The sequence below is a fragment of the Stegostoma tigrinum genome, chromosome 2 (genome assembly GCF_030684315.1).
Source record: "Stegostoma tigrinum isolate sSteTig4 chromosome 2, sSteTig4.hap1, whole genome shotgun sequence".
Classification (NCBI taxonomy): Eukaryota; Metazoa; Chordata; class Chondrichthyes; order Orectolobiformes; family Stegostomatidae; genus Stegostoma; species Stegostoma tigrinum.
The window spans coordinates 63,070,801-63,089,875 of record NC_081355.1 but is presented as its reverse complement, the minus strand read 5'-3'; the positions used below and the strand labels follow the sequence as shown (position 1 = coordinate 63,089,875).

The 19,075-nt window shown below is 41.8% G+C and overlaps 1 protein-coding gene across 2 annotated transcripts in view; it reads right to left on the bottom strand.

Annotated features, from left to right (window-relative positions):
• The window catches only part of nek10 (NIMA-related kinase 10), a 239,310-nt gene that overhangs the window by 46,007 nt on the left and 174,228 nt on the right, over positions 1-19,075 (bottom strand). For both annotated transcript variants that reach the window (XM_048523358.2, XM_048523368.2), the window contains exons 23-27: positions 17,920-17,995; positions 15,578-15,707; positions 10,271-10,341; positions 1,453-1,666; positions 208-391 (exon numbers count right to left, since the gene is read on the bottom strand). In XM_048523358.2, the coding sequence (XP_048379315.1) occupies positions 208-391; positions 1,453-1,666; positions 10,271-10,341; positions 15,578-15,707; positions 17,920-17,995 (675 nt within the window). The remainder of the gene's footprint in view (positions 1-207; positions 392-1,452; positions 1,667-10,270; positions 10,342-15,577; positions 15,708-17,919; positions 17,996-19,075) is intronic.

Genomic DNA, 19,075 nt, shown 5'->3' with positions numbered 1-19,075 from the left:
AAATTATCACATTCTAATTGTGTACAAAATTTCTGAAATATTACGACTATTCATATTTTCAAAATGTCAAAAATAAGTCCAATATAAAATACATTTGACCAATTTATTTATATTATTAATTCTGTATTAAATAACATTATTGACATCCTAATCATTTACTGCAGTACATCATCTCTACCTTTTCAATGTTAAGAAGTTCAGCTATACCTTTTTCTGTGTTCTCAGCAGAATTAATGTTCTCAATAAATACTGCATCATTCAGTCTCTCATCCCCATTTTTATTATGCTGTGTGTGTGTGTCATCTAATGGGCTGTCACTGGTTTCTGTTGATTCACTCTTCATGATGGCTGTTCCACTGCTGCCTCCAAGTCTTGACTTATCATAATGGTCCTTTAATGCAAGAAAGTAAACTTGACTGTAGAAGATAATTCACCATTTCAATTGCAGAATTTCCTACACAATATTGCAATTACACACTACATCTTAATTGCTGTGGAAGATACTCAAAAGGTCAATGCACAATGTGCCATTAAAAATGTAACTTATACTTGGCTGGTCAATGGAATCAATGAAAATTCCTATAGACCGGCATTAATTTCAGAATAGTATTGTCAACTTTTGTGGAGATATTCTTGGGCTGGCCTATTGTTTCACATTGTTTCTCATGTACAGAGAAGGCCAACCAAAAATGGGAGAATGTGATGACAAGTGCGATCTGAACATCACATAGCTGCCAGCAGGTGGTGATAGAACCCAAATGAGCAAAGACTTTTCATGGTCTCAACCCCACCAATCTAACTTTTGAAGATGCATTTTTTGATAAGAACACTGGTGAGAGTAACTACTGTACAGGCCTGTTTAAACCAAGCTCTGGCTTCACATCGAGAGCACTCTAAACTTTTCTGTGCAGCACTACCAGCATGGGTAGTTGGATCGGTTAAGAACATATATAGATATTGAAAATTGGTCACCCATAAGGTAATTAAGGCTTAAAAGCTTTGGAATTGCATTACATTGCATATGGCTCAGTATATTCCAAATACTTCCATTTCCATTCTGCCATATGGCCAACTGTGGTTCAGTTAAAGATGTGGACAAGCATGTTGAGAACAGTAGCACGTGTATCTGAAAATGCGGGCCAATCTGGTGAAGCTACCAGTTAAAGAGTGACTGTACTGTGTATTAGATAAACGGTATAATCAACAGTACAATCACACAATTGATCACAGTAGAGAATAATTAACACCATTGTTTGGAACATGAGTGTCAGCTAGTTGATTATCTTTCAGATTTAAGTCTGGTGACAAAAAAATGGTCAGAATGTACAAGTCAAAGAAAGAACAGGCACCATACAAAAAGAGGTCATGAATGAATATTTCTTCTAATTCTACACTGAATCCAGTAGACAAAAACTTATATAACATTCCAACAAATAAAACTAAAATGCTTACTTGTGATAGCATGGAGATCTGATGATGGTAATTCATTACATTCCTGTTAGCTTCTATGAAATATCTCTGTGTGCGTCTTCTCTCCCGATCAAGCTTCTTTTCCATTGTTATCTGCATTGTGCATAAGTTATCCATGTATTTCATCATAATATCTGAAATCATTGCACTTACTTCCACAACATCTGGTCGTTCTTCTGAATCAGGGGTCAAACACCTGTGGGAATAAATAAACATATATACAGTATAAAATTCAACTTCTAAATAAAAATGCCATGACTTTTAAGGTTGCACATATTCAACTGAGTGCGTACATATCAATATACACAGATCATGTAGTTCCAGTGCCACATGACATGCTGCAGAACCCTGTATTGATGCTGAGAAATCCTCACAGAAAATGTTGAATATTGTGATAATATACAGTATTGGCATCACGTAGTAAAAGTGCCTGGCAGGGACAATTTAAAATCACAAAATCTGCATTTCTTTGATGATTCATGGCATGAAATTGCTTTAAAACTAACTATGGACACATTTCCATTGTTCAACAGATTTTATACCTACCTGTTGAAAATATAATAAAAATTATAAATTACAGATTAAAGAGGATGGATTGAGGACTGGCTGTCTGACAGAAGGCTGAGAGTTGGGATAAAAGGCTCTTTTTGAGAATGGCAACCGGTGACTAGTGGTGTCCTGCAGGGTTCAATGTTGGGGCTGCAGCTGTTCAATAAAAAGATCTGGATGAAGGGACTGGGGGCATTCTGGTGAAGTTTGCTGATGATATGAAAATAGGTGGACAGGCAGGTAGTACTGAGGAGGTGGGGAGGCTGCAGAACGATTTAGACAGTTTAGGAGAGTGATCCAGGAAATGGCTGATGAAATTCAACGTGAGCAAATGCAAGGTCTTGCACTTTGGAAAAAAGAATACAAGCATGGACTATTTTCTAAACGGTGAGAAAATTCGTAAAGCAGAAGTACAAAGGGATCTGGGAGTGCTAGTCCAGGATTCTCTAAAGGTTAACTTGCAGGTTCAGTCTATGATTAAGAAAGCGAATGTAATGTTGTCACTTATCTCAAGAGGGTTGGAATATAAAAGCAGTGATGTGCTTCTGAGACTTTATAAAGCTCTAGTTAGGCCCCGTTTAGAATACTGAGTCCAATTCTGGGCCCCACACCTCAGGAAGGACATACTAGCCCTAGAGTGTGTCCAGCGGAGATTCACGCAATGATCCCTGGAATGGTAGGTTTAACGTATGATGACTGCTAAGGATCCTGGGATTGTACTCATTAGAGTTCAGAAGGTTGAGGGGAGATCTTATAGAAACATATAAGATAATGTGTGGCTGAGAAAGGGTGGACGCTGGGAGGTTGTTTCCATTAGGCAGGGAGAATAGGACCTGTGGGCACAGCCTTAGAATTAGAGGGGGTAAATTTAGAATGGAAATGAGGAGACATTTCTTCAGCCAGAGAGTGGTGGGCCTGTGGAATTCACTGCCACAGAGCACAGTGGAGGCCGGGACGTTAAATGTTTTCAAGGCAGAGATTGATAATTTCTTGATCTCACAAGGAATGAAGGGCTACGGGAAGAGAGCGGGTAAGTGCAGTTGAAATGCCCATCAGCCATGAGTAAATGGCAGAGTGGACTCAATGGGTCAAACGGCCTTACTTCCACTCCTATGTCTTATGGTCTTATGGTCTAGGCAGAAGTTGCGGTAATATCACAACAACTGCAACTCCTATCTCCCTTTGAAACCGCTTGTAAGATGTAAGAACTACACATTACTTTCCCAAGAAAATTAGGTATTCGGTCTGAGATAATGTGAACTGCAGATGCTGGAGAATCCAAGATAACAAAGTGTGAAGCTGGATGAACACAGCAGGCCCAGCAGCATCTCAGGAGCACAAAAGCTGACGTGTCAGGCCTAGACCCTTCATCAGAGAGGGGGATGCGGAGAGGGAACTGGAATAAATAGGGAGAGAGGGGGAGGCGGACCGAAGATGGATAGAGGAGAAGATAGGTGGAGAGGTGAGTATAGGTGGGGAGGTGGGAGGGGATAGGTCAGTCAGGGGAGGACGGACAGGTCAAGGAGGCGGGCTGAGGTTAGTAGGTAGGAAATGGAAGTGCGGCTTGAGGTGGGAGGAGGGGATAGGTGAGAGGAAGAACAGATTAGGGAGGCGGGGAGGAGCTGGGCTGGTTTTGGGATGCAGTGGGGGAGGGGGTGATTTTGAAGCTTGTGAAGTCCACATTGATTCCATTGGGCTGCAGGGTTCCCAAGCAGAATGTGAGTTGCTGTTCCTGCAACCATCGGGTGGCATCACTGTGGTGCTGCAGGAGGCCCATGATGGACATGTCGTCTGAGGAATGGGAGGGGAAGCTAAAATGGCTTGCGACTGGGAGGTGCAGTTGTTTATTGCGAACCGAGCGGAGGTGTTCTGCAAAGCAGTCCCCAAGCCTCCGCTTGGTTTCCCCAATGTAGAGGAAGCCACACCGAGTACAGTGGATACAGTATACTACGTTAGCAGATGTGCAGGTGAACATCTGCTTAATATGGAAAGTCATCTTGGGGCCTGGGATGGGGGTGAGGGAGGAGGTGTGGGGGCAAGTGTAGCAGTTCCTGTGGTTACGGAGGAAGGTTCCGGGTGTCGTTGGGTTGAAGGGGAATGTGGAGTGGACAAAGGAGTCGCGGAGGGAGTGGTCTCTCCGGAAGGCAGACAAGGGTGGGGATGGAAAAATGTCTTGGGTGGTGGGGTCGGATTGTAGGTGGCGGAAGTGTCGGAGGTTGATGCGTTGTATCTGGAAGTTGGTGGGGTGGTATGTGAGGACGAGGGGGATTCTCTTGGGGCGGTTATGGTGGGAGCGGGGTGTGAGGGATGTGCTGCGGGAAATGCGGGAGACACGGTCAAGGGCGTTCTCGACCACTGCGGGGGGCAAGTTGCGGTACTTGAAGAATGCGGCCAACTGGCAGGAGTGGAATGCCTCATCCTGGGAGTAGATGCGGCAGAGGCAAAGGAATTGGGAATAGGGGGTGGAATTTTTACAGGGGGGTGGTTGGAAGGAGGTGTATTCTAGGTAGCTATGGGAGTCGGTGCTTGAAGTGGCCATCAGTTTCTAACTGGTTGCCTGAGATGGAGACAGAGAGGTCAAGGAACGTGAGGGATGTGTTGGAGATGGCCCAGGTGAACTTGAGGTTGGGTTGGAAGGTGTTGGTGAAGTAGATGAACTGTTCGAGCTCCTCTTGGGAGCAAGAGGCGGCGCCGATACAGCCCACCAATGTGCCCCCAAACCTCCACCCTCACCCCCATCCCAGGCCCCAAGATGACTTTCCATATTAAGCAGATGTTCACCTGCACATCTGCCAATGTAGTATACTGTATCCACTGTACCCGGTGTGGCTTCCTCTACATTGAGGAAACCAAGCGGAGGCTTGGGGACTGCTTTGCAGAACACCTCCGCTCGGTTCGCAATAAACAACTGCACCTCCCAGTCGCAAACCATTTTAACTCCCCCTCCCATTCCTCAGACGACATGTCCATCATGGGCCTCCTGCAGTGCCACAGTGATGCCACCCAATGGTTGCAGGAACAGCAACTCATATTCCGCTTGGGAACCCTGCAGCCCAATGGAATCAATGTGGGCTTCACAAGCTTCAAAATCTCCCCCTCCCCCACTGCATCCCAAAACCAGCCCAGCTCGTCCCCGCCTCCCTAACCTGTTCTTCCTCTCACCTATCCCTTCCTCCCACCTCAAGCCGCAACTCCATTTCCTACCTACCAACCTCATTCCACCTCCTTGACCTGTCCGTCCTCCCCTGACTGGCCTACCCCTCCCCACCTCCCCACCTATACTCTCCTCTCCACCTATCTTCTCCTCCCTCCATCTTTGGTCCGCCTCCCCCCTCTCCATATTTATTTCAGAACTCTGTCCCCTTTCCCCTCTCTGATGAAGGGTCTAGGCCCGAAACGTCAGCTTTTGTGCTCCTGAGATGCTGCTTGGCCTGCTGTGATTATCCAGCTTCACAATTTGTTATTTTGGTCTGACTGTCTTGAGAACTTCAAAATCCAGCATGACCAGTATGTTCAGTTCCATGTACTGATTTTACCCTCTAGGATTTTGTTGTGGGCTCAATCTGTGCTGTAACCATTCTATGATCCTACTTTCTAGTGGTAGAGAAACCTTCAAGAATTCATCCTTATACACCTGATTTCCATGTAATCATTCCTTTATCCTGTCCTCACAGTAAATGCTGCCCATTCTACTGCCATACACTTAACTCTCATCTTTCTCTCTTAGATCTCCAATATCTTCTCCTATTCCAGTTCATGCAGCAATCACAGGTCCACAACCCCTCCTGACCTCAATGCAGAATCTTTTGGGGTCTGAGTGACGAGGGTTGTGACTGAATCAGATAAGAAGTCCGATGAGGCCCACCCCAACATTGGGAACGAGTCACACCACCTTGTATGTTTCTCACAAGCAGCGTGCCAAGATTCTTGTCAAACAATAGTGAGATGCTGACACTTGGGATTAATGCTTGTTATACACCTTGCTCATGATACAACTCATCTCATCAATATTCCATTACCCATTTTACCAAGCTCCCAAACAAGCTTGATGTCAAGAATATTCAACAAGGAAACTATAGTGCATACCTGGTAGATTCAACTCGCCATTTGCTCTGAATGATAAGCATGTTGCCTGTGACCAAACTGCTGTCAAGGACATGGCTGTTAGTACTAGTGCATGTGGGGGAAGGTGGTGAGTTGTTTTGACTGAGGAGGCAGCACATAGGGCATAAAGAGAGGGTGGTGTGGGAGGTTATCGAGAGTGAGTGAAGGAAGTTAGTGCATGCAGTAGTGAAATTGGCAGAGCATGGGCCTTTGTAGGAAATGGCAGAGTTAGAGTAAGAGTGAGGTAGCAGAGAAAAGAGTGGTGGAACAGGTCACTGAACTTCTTGTGGCACTGCTGGACATTCCTCCACACTCCAGAGACAACCCTGGCCCAGGTGGCAACCTGGCACCAGGCTGGCAGGGTCTTATGGCATGGTCCTTTCATTGTCCTCCAGAAAGAGGATGTTTTTCATCTAGACCATCTCCAGGTCTCCCTCAGAGATTCACACAGACATTTTCAGTGCTCACCTAGGTTCCTTTTAACAGTGATGCAGATTTAAAGGATGCTAATCTTTTGACAGATACCCACTGACCAACAAATTGGTTTAGGAACAATGTGTCACTGGATAGGATTGAAATTGGACATAAGAGATGCCATCGGGTAGATTGGTAATTAATTGGGTGAATTTGGTAAGATATGGTAAGAAAGTTCAATGAGTCTTGGGGCAACAAATCCTCCAAAAGCACAAACTTGTGCAAAACACAAAAGTTCCAGCCTTTGGTGTCCTATCAAAACAATTCAGATTCTCTCTCATGCCTTGCAACAGAATTTATTTAACAGTGCACTGACTACTGGTGGACAAATTTCCACATTACTAACTTTTATTGGCTTAGAACCTAAGTTTAGCCTAATTAGTTTATTTTAAAGACACTCCACTAGCTGGAGTACAGAATACAGTTTGCCTAAATATTGGGGAATAAAAGACAAACATAGCAGAAAGACTTGAGGGAGCAACCCATAATGATGAACTAGAGAAAATACAAGCATAAAAACAAAAAACATAACCTTCACTTCGACAGAAGGAGGTGCTCTAGAACCAACCGTATCACTGAGGAGACAATGGCAAACTCTGTAGCAACTGATAGCGTAAAGTGGAAATGGCTAAGACATGACTCATCTGACAAACCCAAAAGTATGTCCTCAGGTGGTGACTTGAGTATACGGATGGTTCACTTATTTCTGGCTAGTGGGAGGTAGTATATCCTGAAGATGTATGAGGCTGCCTAATATAGTGCACATGTGACAAGGCAGATCCAGCAAATTGTGAGGAGGATAGGAAGTGGTCATGGCAATAAATGGTTCCAAGATAAAACATTAAATAGTTACTAGAGGACTTAAATGCTTTCCAGTTTCTTTAAGGAGCAAAAAAAAATACTGCTTGTTAACGTTTTGAAGCCAGTGAAAATTGTTAAATGTATGAAGCTTTTATTTGTTTATGAGATGTGTGTATCACTACTAAAGTGAGCATTTATCACCTATTGCTGGCTACCCTCTTGAGTTACTGAAATCCGTGTGGTGAAAGTTGTCTCACAGTGATATTTGGGTTTTATTTTCTGAATTTTGACCTGGTGACAATGAATGAATTGTAATGCTTTCAAGTCATGATGGTGCATGCCTTGAAGAGTAAATTGGTGGTGGTGATGTTCTAATTCAGCTGCAGTTCCTGTCTTCAGGATGGTAGCTTTGATACAGAACATGCTGTTAAAAGTTTGAGAGTTGCTGGAAAATATCTTGTTGACTGTAAACTGTGGCAGGGAGAGCTAATGTTTAAGGCAATGGATAGGGTCTCACCAGGCAGGCTGCTTTGTCCAGGATGGTGTTGAGCTTTTTAAGCATTGTTGGAGTTGCAGTCATCTGCAGAGTATTTCATCACAATCCTAGCATGTCTTGCATACTTCAGAATGAAGGATTGGTTTGACTGAGATGTTTCTGGGCCATTTCATACAGCAGTTAGGATTTTACTATTTTGGTCAGTCACAGGATATGTAACTGGCAAGGGCAAAATCTAATTACCCTTGCTGCAGCTCATGGCGGACACACTGTTGTTAGGGACAGAGTTCCAGAATCATGACCCAGCAGCATCGAGGGAATTGCAAAAAAGTTACAAGTCAGGATGATGTATGGCTTGGAGAAGTAGTTGCAAGTGGTAGCATTTCCATTCAGTTGCTGTTCTTGGCCTTCCAAATCTTTCAAAGTTTGTTTGGAAGGCGCGATGAAAAGGCTGTTTGCAAGCTGCTGCAGTGAATCTTGTAGATGTACATATTTCAGTCACTGAGCATTGATGGTGAAGGCAGTGATAGTTGAAAGTGGTGGATGACTGCCAGACAAGTCAATCAAGTGTTTTGAGCATTGCTGGAGTTGCCAGCATTCAGGCAAGTGGAGAATACTCTGTCATTTTTTGGACTTCTGCCCAGTAGATGGTAGACAGGATAAGGAGAGTTAGGAGTAAAGAGTCTGCCATATTACAAGTGGTCTTGAATCACACTGAAGTCAAAAATGATTAAAGCAGCAGTTTGGAGATAGCAAGAACTGCAGATGCTGGAGTCAGAGACAATATTGTATGAGCTGAAGGAACACAGCAGGTCAGGCAGCATCAGAGGAATAGGAAAATCAATGTTTCAGGTCAGGACCCTTCTTCAAAACTCTAAAGCAGCAGTTTATCCAGGTCATGAGTGAAGCAGGATTTATTGCAGGTTCTTAAAGTGTAGGCCTAAATGCTGGAGAAGCTAGTCATATGTACCATTGAGGGATAATAAGAAATGCAGATGCTGGAGTCAGTGATAACACAGTGTGGAGCTGGAGGAACACAGCAGGCCAGGCAGCATCAGAGGAACAGGCAAGTTGACGTTGAAGAAGGGTCCCGACCCGAAATGTCAACTTTCCTGCTCCTCTGATGGTACCTGGCCTGCTGTGTTCCTCCAGTTCCACACTGTGTCATCAAATGTAACATTGATGTGTAAAGATTGCTTATGGAGAAAGGGCTGGCAGTGCTGTGGCACAAGTCATGAGTGTGATGGAAAATTCCCCGCTTGCTTGGATGAGTGTGGCTCCAACAACACTCAAGGAGCTTGATACCGTCAAGGACAAAGAATACACCACATCCATAAATAATCAAATCCTCCACCACCAATGCTCATTAGCAGCAGTGTGTACTATCTACACAAAGCTCTGCATAAATTCACGAAGGATCCTTAAACAGCACTTTCCAAATCCATGACTGCTACTATCTAGATGGGCAAGGACAGCAAATACAAAGGAACACGACCATCCGCAATTTCCTCTCCAAGCCACTTGCCATCCAGACTTGGAAATATAACTTCATTCTTTCAGAGTTGTTGGCTCAAAATCCTGAAATTCCTTTTCTAACAGTGTAGTGGGCCTATGTCTCATGGACTATAGCTGCTCAAGACGGTAGCTTCTCAAGGGCTATTAGGATGGGCAATAAATGCTGGCCCAGCCAGTGAGAGTCACATTCCGTGAATAAACAAAAAAAAAGGTGCACCAACAATTAGAAAAACAAACGATATACTGATATTTATTGAAAAGAGTTTGGTTCACAAGAGTGAAGAAGTCTTACTGCAATTGTTCTGGGTCTTGGTAATTTCACATCTAGAGGATACTGTTTCCAGTTTTGATATTCTTACCCAAGGAAGAATATCTTGCCATGGAGACAGGGTCACAAGGGTTCACCAGACTGAATCCTAGGATGAGGCCAATGTCAAATACCAAGAGTTTGAGTAGGCTGGGCCTATACTTCTTATAATTTAAAAGAATGATTACTGATCTCATTCAAACAAAGAAAATTACGATAAAGTAGGGACTGGGTAGATACTTTACCTGGCTTGAAAATCTAGAGCCACATGCAAAGGTTTCAGAACAAGGTGTTGACCATTTAGGAATGAGATGAGGAGAAACTATTTTACCTAAGCAGTTACGGATCTTTAAGATTTCTTACAAGCAGGCTGTGGATGCTCAATTTTTCCATACGTTTGGGACAGAGATTGATAGATTTCTGGATACTAATCAACAGATGAGAAGGTACAGCTGAGGTAAAAGATCAGTCACAACCACATTGAATGATGGATTTGGCTAGAAGGGAAGAATAGACAGCTTCTGTTCTTATTTCTTATGGCCTTATGCTCTTACCTTTTAATAGTTTTGAAAACTTTGTGAGAATAGAGTCCTTCTGGTATTGGTTCATAGGCTGCTTCTACAATCTGATAAAAATAAAGTTCAGAAATTATTCATAGGGAAGGGAAAGCCAAAAAAAACTTTTTGTCTACTGTCAATATTAACTCTACGAAGTTAGGAATTGTTACAACAACCAACAGAAACAAAAGACAGGAATAGCTTATAGAAGCCCCTAATAAATTTATAGAATTATAGAATCATAGAATGGTAACTGCACAGAAGAGGGCCATTTGACATGTCATCCTACTCCTGGCAAATCTGAAAATATTGCTGACATTACGTACCTTTAAATAATTTCCTACTGAAAAGTTTTCTGCTGGAAATCCCGGGCACTGAGTGGAACGAAATGTCCTCCATACTACTTTGCTGAAAAAATGACTTTTAAACTCTGCTTCACACAATGAGTCAGATTCAGTCATCAGTGACAAAGCAATGGTGATCCCCACTGACCTTAATTTGAGCTGCCTGTAACATTCTAACAATTTCTGTGGCATGCATCTTCCCTTTCCCACTGATAGTTTAAATCTTGTGCCAAGGGGATCTCCGCGAATGCAGCAGTAGTGCTATCAAGAGGGCTAGCAGCAAAATGCATTTAGGTATTTGTGGAGGAAATAACGTACTGTAGCACCCACAGTGTCCAACTCTCTCTAAAGACAGCAACAACATTGATAGGCACTGCGTGTGCCATTTACAAGGGCACCCGGTCACAAACATAACCACAGAAGAAGGGCAGACAGTCAGCAGAGATGACCCCCTCCACATTCTTGGATCTGCTTTATTTTTATATCCAGTAGTGCTATTACATTCATTTGACCGAACTTCCCACCACCAAAATGATGATGACTTTTTTTGCATTTTTGTTTAACCAGTAACCACTAGCAATAAAACACCCTTGTAGCCGATTAAATATTTATAAGCAAAGCCCATTATGACCATCAAAAGTGAGGGAATTGTAGGGAGAGAGGGAAGGGACAATATCAAAATGGAGTTGGAGGGGTAAATAAAGCATCCCCCATGGTGCCCCCTTCTCTCTAAAGGCATTGAGAGTGTTGGTGGACACTATTTCTCCCTCTCCAATGAAACCAGGCATAAAAGAAACCAGGGAAGAGGTGTAGACAATCAGCAGAGATGACCTCCTCCACAGTCCTGTGTATGTGTTTATTTTAATTTAGCCTATTTTTCTAATCAACTTGTTCAGAAATATTATTACCCACCCCTGGAGCAGGTGGGACTTGAACCTGGGCCTCCTGGGCCAGGAACTCATACTCAACAAACTCTAAAGGGAGGTTAATTAGTGATTCCCCATAGGCCTTACAGGGGTTATCACAGCATCATTTACTGCTTTCAGTTTAGCAATTAATTTATTTCTACTGGCTATTGCTGTGATTGTAGAAATGTTTGGTTATTTCCAGAACTGTTCAAAATAACTGTAGTATGCAGGGAGAGTGTGGCAAGAGTTAAAAGATTTTGTTCTAACTTTGCATATCCTGTTCTGCATATACTAGTTGTTCCCAGAGGTGGGATAGTTTGTTTCTCTCTTACCCTAAGGGATATCAAGAAGATTGAGTAGAAGCAACATTCAGCAGAATGAAAACAGGAGATGCTGGAAAAGCTCAGCAGGTCTGGCAACATCTATGAAGAGAAAATCAGAGTTAATGTTTCGGGTCTGGTGACTCTTCCCCAGAACCGAAATGTTAACTCTGATTTTCTCTTCACAGATGCTGCCAGACCTGCTGAGCTTTATCAGCAACTTTTGTTTTTGTTCCTGAGTTACAGCATCTGCAGTTACTTTGGTTTTTATTGGGCGGAATGAATTGTTGGAAAGAAACTGAAGGAAAAGGAGCTGGAGGCCGTGTTGCATTGTTTAATGGTATTTTCATTTCTCGTTATTATGTCATTATGATATTATTGTAATCTGTTTATGATGCTTATTTTCTTTTTTTATCCCAATGCCAATTTGCAAAGTTTGTCTTTTAATTCTATCCAAAAAGTTGTCAAGGTGTAATTCTTAAATAATTTGGTAAAACAATCAGTACAAAAGTACAAAGTAGATATATAGTTCAGAAACTTAAAAGTGATCTGTTTGACATCCAATGCAGAAAAAGATGAGGACATAGTAGTGAGACTTATATTACATGTTGAATTTCTTTTAAAAAGTCATTATGTCGAGACATGAATTAATAGATTAACTGTATGTATCAATATTCTAGAAACGCAACTATGGTTAAATATTGTTGTATTATATATCATAATTGGTATGTAAACCTACCTTTAAGAGACATGCTTGTGATTATCATTATCACACCATAATATGTGAACTGAGGGTGCAAAGGTCTGAGACTCTATCTTAATTTGGGCCACTTGAAGCATAACAAGCTGATGGAAGCATGGCTACTCTTTGTAACTGAATAGCTTAATGTTAACCCAGGGAAATATATGCCTATTAATATTTGAATATTTGAGCTGCAAATAGATTTCTGAAAGGTCTTTCAATGCCCTGGTTTCTTATGTTATTGAGGATATTAAGCATTGCCACATCAGTTACAGATTGCTGGAAACAAAACACATATCAGGGTGGTAGTGGTAGTATATTGGGCACACATGTGCAGGGAATCTGGTTCCAGATCACAGAACAGAATGCAAGTGACCAGCAAGAAAATTCCAAAAACTCTGAAAGAAAGGCAAGTGTTAAGTAAGTGTAAAAATGCAAATATATCAGTTTATATTCAATCAATTAAAAGGCAATTTTCAAAACATAAAATCTTTCCAAATTTCATTCATGACATTGATGGTATGAAGCAATCATTAGCTTTGATTTTTTCATTCACTTGTGGGATGTCAGCATTGCTGGCTGAGCCAACATTTACTGCCATCCCTAATTGTCCTTGAGAAGGTGATGTTGGTGAGCTGCCTTCTTAAACTACTGCAGTGCTGTACTATATGTAGGCTCACAATGCCCTTAGGGAGAGAATTCCAGATTTTGACCCAACAACTGTGAAGGAATGGACAATGCATCTCCAAGTCAGGATTGTGAGTGGCTTGGAGGAGCACTCGCAGATGGTGTGTTCCCATCTATCTGCAGCCCTTGTCCTTCTAGACAGTAGTAGTCACTTGGTGTTTTGAAGGTTCGTCAAAGGATCTTTGGTGAATTTCTGTGGTGCATTTTGCAGATAGTACACACTGCTGCTACTGACTGTTGGTGGTTGAAGGACTGAATGTTTACAGATGTCATGTCAAACAAGCATACTGTTTTATACTGGATTGTGTCAAGCCTTTTGTGTATGTTTGGAGCTGTACTCATCCAGGCAGGTGTGGAGTTTTCCATCACACTCCTGACTTGTGCCTTGTAGATTTTGGACAGTCAGAAGTTGAGTTACTTACTACAGTCTTATTGAGATAATGGGAACTGCAGATGCTGGAGATTCCAAGATAATAAAATGTGAGGCTGGACGAACACAGCAGGCCAAGCAGCATCTCAGGAGCACAAAAGCTTTTGTGCTCCTGAGATGCTGCTTGGCCTGCTGTGTTCGTCCAGCCTCACATTTTACAGTCTTATTGACCTCTGATTGCTACTGTAAACACAATGTTTACAGGCCTTGTTCAGTTCAGTTTCTGATTAATGGTAGCCACCAGGGTGATGATCATGAGGGAATCCAGTGATGGCAATGCTATTGAATGTCAAGGAGTCATAATTACACTTTCTCTTATTGAAGGTGATAATTGCATGGCACTTGTGTGGTGTGAATGTTACTTGTCACTTGTCTGCCGAAACATGGATATTGTCCAGATCTTGCTGAATTTGAAGATGGACTGTTTCAGTCTGTTTCAGGAGCTGTGAACTGTTCTGAATATTGTGCAATCATCAGTGAACTTCCCACTTCTGACCTTATACTGAAGTGGAGGTCATTGCTGAAGCAACTGAAGATGGTTTAGCCAAAGACACTACCCTGAAGAACTCCTGCAGAAATTTCCTGGAGCTCAGTTGAATGATCTCCAACAACCTCAACTATCTTCCTTTATACCAGGTATGGCTCCAACCATTGCCTCCAATTTTGCCAGGGCTCCTTGATGTCACACTTTATCAAATACCACTTTGATGTTAAGGGCAGTTATTCTCGCCTCTGGAGTTCAGCCCTTTCACCCATATTTAGACCAAGGTTGATATGAGGTCAGGAGCTGAGTAGGCTTGGCAAGTGCTGCTTGATAGCACAGTCAATTCCATCATTTTGCTGATGATCATGAGTGGATTGATAGGGTGGTAACTGCTTAGGTTGGATTTATCCATCGTGTTGTGAACAGGACACATGAGTGACCACACAATGCATTTCCTTAACAACTTCCATCTGTACTTGTTTGGTGTACAGGACTGGCTTATTTGTCCTGTGCCTGGGGATCAGCTCTTCTTTGCAATTTGCAGCTGATCACCAAAGGAATCAATCTGGGACTGAATCACTTTATCACTTACTGAGGTTCCTTCAAATGGAAACCTTCCATTGACAGGTATGGATTTTCATCACAGCTACACTCCTTTATTGGTTGGGAAACCCAGAAACTGGATAATACAAATGCCATGGCCGAGTTAATTGACAATTGTAAAGCCCACTACTGTGATGATAGAGCTTTTAACCCCACAGCCGGCACCTTCATTGTGAGCAGGTCAGCTCCATGAAAATTCTACTCAAAGAGTGGAAGGCAAATCAAATGCAAAAAGTATAGTTTAATAAGTCAAGTATGAGGATATAGTTCTTGGGTTAAACAACCTGTGGAGAAATGTCCTTAAAAATCTAGAAAGTGAAAGATGTTAGCAGATAAGCTAGGTATACATTTCAGTAAAGATAAATAAAACAATCTGAAACAGGAACATGCTGGTACATTGCATATTGAACACATATTATATCCTGTACCCATTTGGACAAACACAAGAATGCTAACTTTTAAATGATGAAATTTATATCACACGTCAAAGGGTGCTCATGGGTTGCTATTGATGAGAAACAGGGAAATGGAAGAAGGAAGCAAGAAAGCAAGGAAGAAATTTGGCTATATAGAATCCTTCACACACCCAGGGGATCCCAAAGTGTTTTAAAGTGTTATAAGTATATCTTAAAGATACATTTATAATTTGGTTGCTGACTTCATCACATTTAAAATTCAGAGATGTCACAAGAGCCGAAAGATTTAACTTTTCATTTGTTTCTTGATTGTGTATTAATTTATAAAACAGTTTTCTCTTAATTCTGAGAGACTGCTTAATATTCCTACCTTTGTTGCCAAGGAGAGCATGTTACTACTGTAAAATGGAGGATTTAAAGTCGCCATTTGATACAGAATGCATCCTGCTGCCCAAATATCTGCCTTCTCTCCATAAGGTTCGCTCTTCACTATTTCTGGACTGAATGGAATCATTAGTAGACCATAAGTTAAAAGTGTACACAAGTGAATTTATTACCATTACAAATCACACCCACAATCCCTCACTCCCCATTTCCCCCATCCCAACGAATGTAGTCTGTTCAATTTTGTAGATCTGCCAAAAAGAGATAATGTAAGTTCTATGGCCAAGGTCCATCATCAGTGTTGCGATGTATGTATTCAGATACATAAAATTAAAAGTGCAATCTTGTGCTGCATTTTGGGCATCTTCAGGACATGAAAAAGCAAGCTGTTCTGTTTTACTACAGTTACCTATTAGTAATTCTATCTGTGATTTGTTTGCTATTTTGATATTATCTCACTTGTGTGCAGCCCTGCTCACCAAAATGAACTTTTATTGAAATGAGTTGAATCCTGAAATAAACAAAACTGTGGAGGCTGGAATACGAAATTTTTAAAAAAGCAGAATTTGCTAGAGAAACTCGGCAGGCCTAGAAGCATCTGAAGAGAGAAAGCATGGTTAAAGTTTTGGATCCAGTGACCCTCTTTGGTTTATAGACCCTGGGTGATGATATATTTTTTGTTTCTATTGAGCCTCTCTCTTTATTCCTTTCATTTCAAATGACTTCACAACAAAAGTAAGTTGAGTTGAATTTCACGCATATTCTTCTGCAGAACTAAAAATGAAAACAGGAACCAACCAGCAGGTGGTCATCTTGCTTAAAAACAAGCATAAGCTTACTAATATCTCAAATTTGTAACATAATTGGTAACTGCTGTGTAATAGGGTAACTAAGAACTTACACATCAATCACCTGACAGTTTAGAATGAACCAAAGACTAAAGCAGGTGTCCAAATACAATGTGTCAGATTTTCCAGTGAGGAACAATCTCACACAGAATCCACTCACGTCTCCCTCAGAAATGTAGAGACGTACTTTCATTCTGACAGTTCTAACACAGCACAGAATTATCACAGGAAGGAAAACACAGCAGTCAGCTGTTGTATTCTGAAATGTACATGTCCTAACAACCACTTTGACAACTACTGTCAGAGAGTGAGTATGTCAGGGATGTGTAATGTTCGGAAGCTGGGAGGATAAGGTGCCATGTGGGTACAGTGTAGGGTGTCAGGAAAGCAGGATGTCAGTTTGGTAGGATGCCTGGGGTAGTGTGCCAGCTACAGGTGTGTAGAATGTTGTGAGAAGAGGAGGGAAGTGGATAGTGTGCCAGGGCATGAGGTGGCCTGGGGGCCCAATAAGTGATGCAGTTATAGGAAGGTCAGGGTGAGTGGGAGAAATCATGGAGTTGGTGTGTGCTGGTTTGGCAGTGGGGATTGATTCAGGTCTGGCACGGGGATGGGAATATATGGTCAGATCCAGTGGCAGAGGAGTCAGGTTGGGTAAAACGGTGGGGTGCAATGTTGGTTTGACACATGGGGGTGTTCAGGGGTTGGGTCAGGTCTGGTGGGGTTGGGTCAGCTCCAGTGTAGAAAAAGGTTGAGGACTTTGGACGGTTTCGACCAGAGACGAGGCAGGATGGTTGCATCTGTGGTTTTGGATGGAAAGGGCTGGGTCTAACAGAGGGGCATCAGGTGCTGATATGGGTGGAATTTTGGGTCTGAGGGGTTGTCATGACCCAGAAGGGTTGTCGAGTGCCTGGAGGGGAGGGGACATTGGGTTCCAGTGGGTATAGGGAGTGTTGTGTCCCAGAGGGAGGTTGTGTCAGGGTCTGGGGTTTGTAAGGGGTTTGGTGTAGTTAGATGTGTGTGAGGTAAATATGAAGTCAGTTGATTCACGAATCAGACTGTATAATTAACAGCCTAAATTATCCTGAATAGTTATTTTACTTAATTTGGTCAGGAGCCTCCAAATTCTCTGATTTAAATGGAAACTTCCTAGGTGTGATGGAATTGTCCAGCAGAATCTTCAATTCCCCTAGCAATTCATTTGGAGAGTCTTATGAGTGGGATTTCACAGGATCCTCATGTGCAACTCCCATCTGTACTGGAATAATGAATGGCTGGCAGAAAATCGTTTGAAATTCAAGTCAATGTGAATTAATTATTAAATTTAATAGAATGAATAGATCACAATCATATTAAACTTGATTTTCAAAATAATTTGCAGTAAGCCATTACTAGAATATATTATATTTTGTGAAACACAATCATCCTGTAGTTTATCAAGATCCAAACAAAGCTGTTCGTTAAATTCCGGCCTTATACCTACCAGGAATATAGTATAGTCCCAACAACTGAAGTCATTTTGCTGTTTTCTTGTTTCTGTTTTGCAAGGCCAAAATCAGCTACAATTGAAAACAAGCAGTGAGTAACTATGATAACAGCATGGTACACAAAAACAATTACTAATTGTATTGGTTGCTTCAATTTATTGCATGAATTGAGTCAAAACTACTGTATCTCTGTATTATGTAGAAGTCCTGCAAAATGTGCTCATGAAAATTAAAGTTATCCATAAGCAAAACATGCCTTTCTGAAATTGTTCTGTCCATGCAAGGTTTGAAGTTAATTTGAAAATAAAGACAGAGCCTACAATATAAGAAAGCATTATGTGAAATAAATTATTCTAGAGGCTCTTCAATAACCACATCAAGGTTACATATTGTTCCACTGGGCTCCAGCACATATGTTACAAAGTTAATTTTTGATCTGCAGCACAATCTGACCAATTTCCCTGTTCTATCAATTGAAGAGTCAGAAAAGCTACGAGGCATCTGGCTGCATTTGGTTATTGAAGCAGAAGTCAGGAGATTTCCCAATTCACCAAATGCACCGTGGTAAAGTGCATACTGAAATGTGTGATTTTTATTCCATGGTGGATGGTGGGAAGATAGATTCCATCTCACAGATCTGGAAGATGAGGGTTTGCAGTCACAGAGGTGCCAAGGTGTCTTTCTTTGAAATGTTGTTCGGCCCTCTAGCGCTCACCCTCACGCTTCTTCATCCATCCACCCACTCTACAGGCCAACCCACAGCCAAATCACTCATCACTCTGCATCATTGCCTCTCATACCCTTCATGCCATCAAATGGTCTTCATCTATGACCAAGATCCCTTGGGACCTCACATCAACACAATGCCAATTCATGCCTACCAGTCACCCATAGGCCTTTCACAACCCCCATAGCAACTCATGTTTTCCACCCACATCCAGAATCTCTCATATCCGCCACATAAACACAATGATAACTCGTATCTCCCTTTACATTTCATACCAACTTAATGCTAACTCACATCTTTCACCCAATACAACATACTTATTTGTGAAAACAGCATTTAAAAATGCTTTTAAATCTACTAAAATTATAAATATTTTATAGAAACAATTACATCCATTCAAAACCCACATAAAAGACAGCTAATCT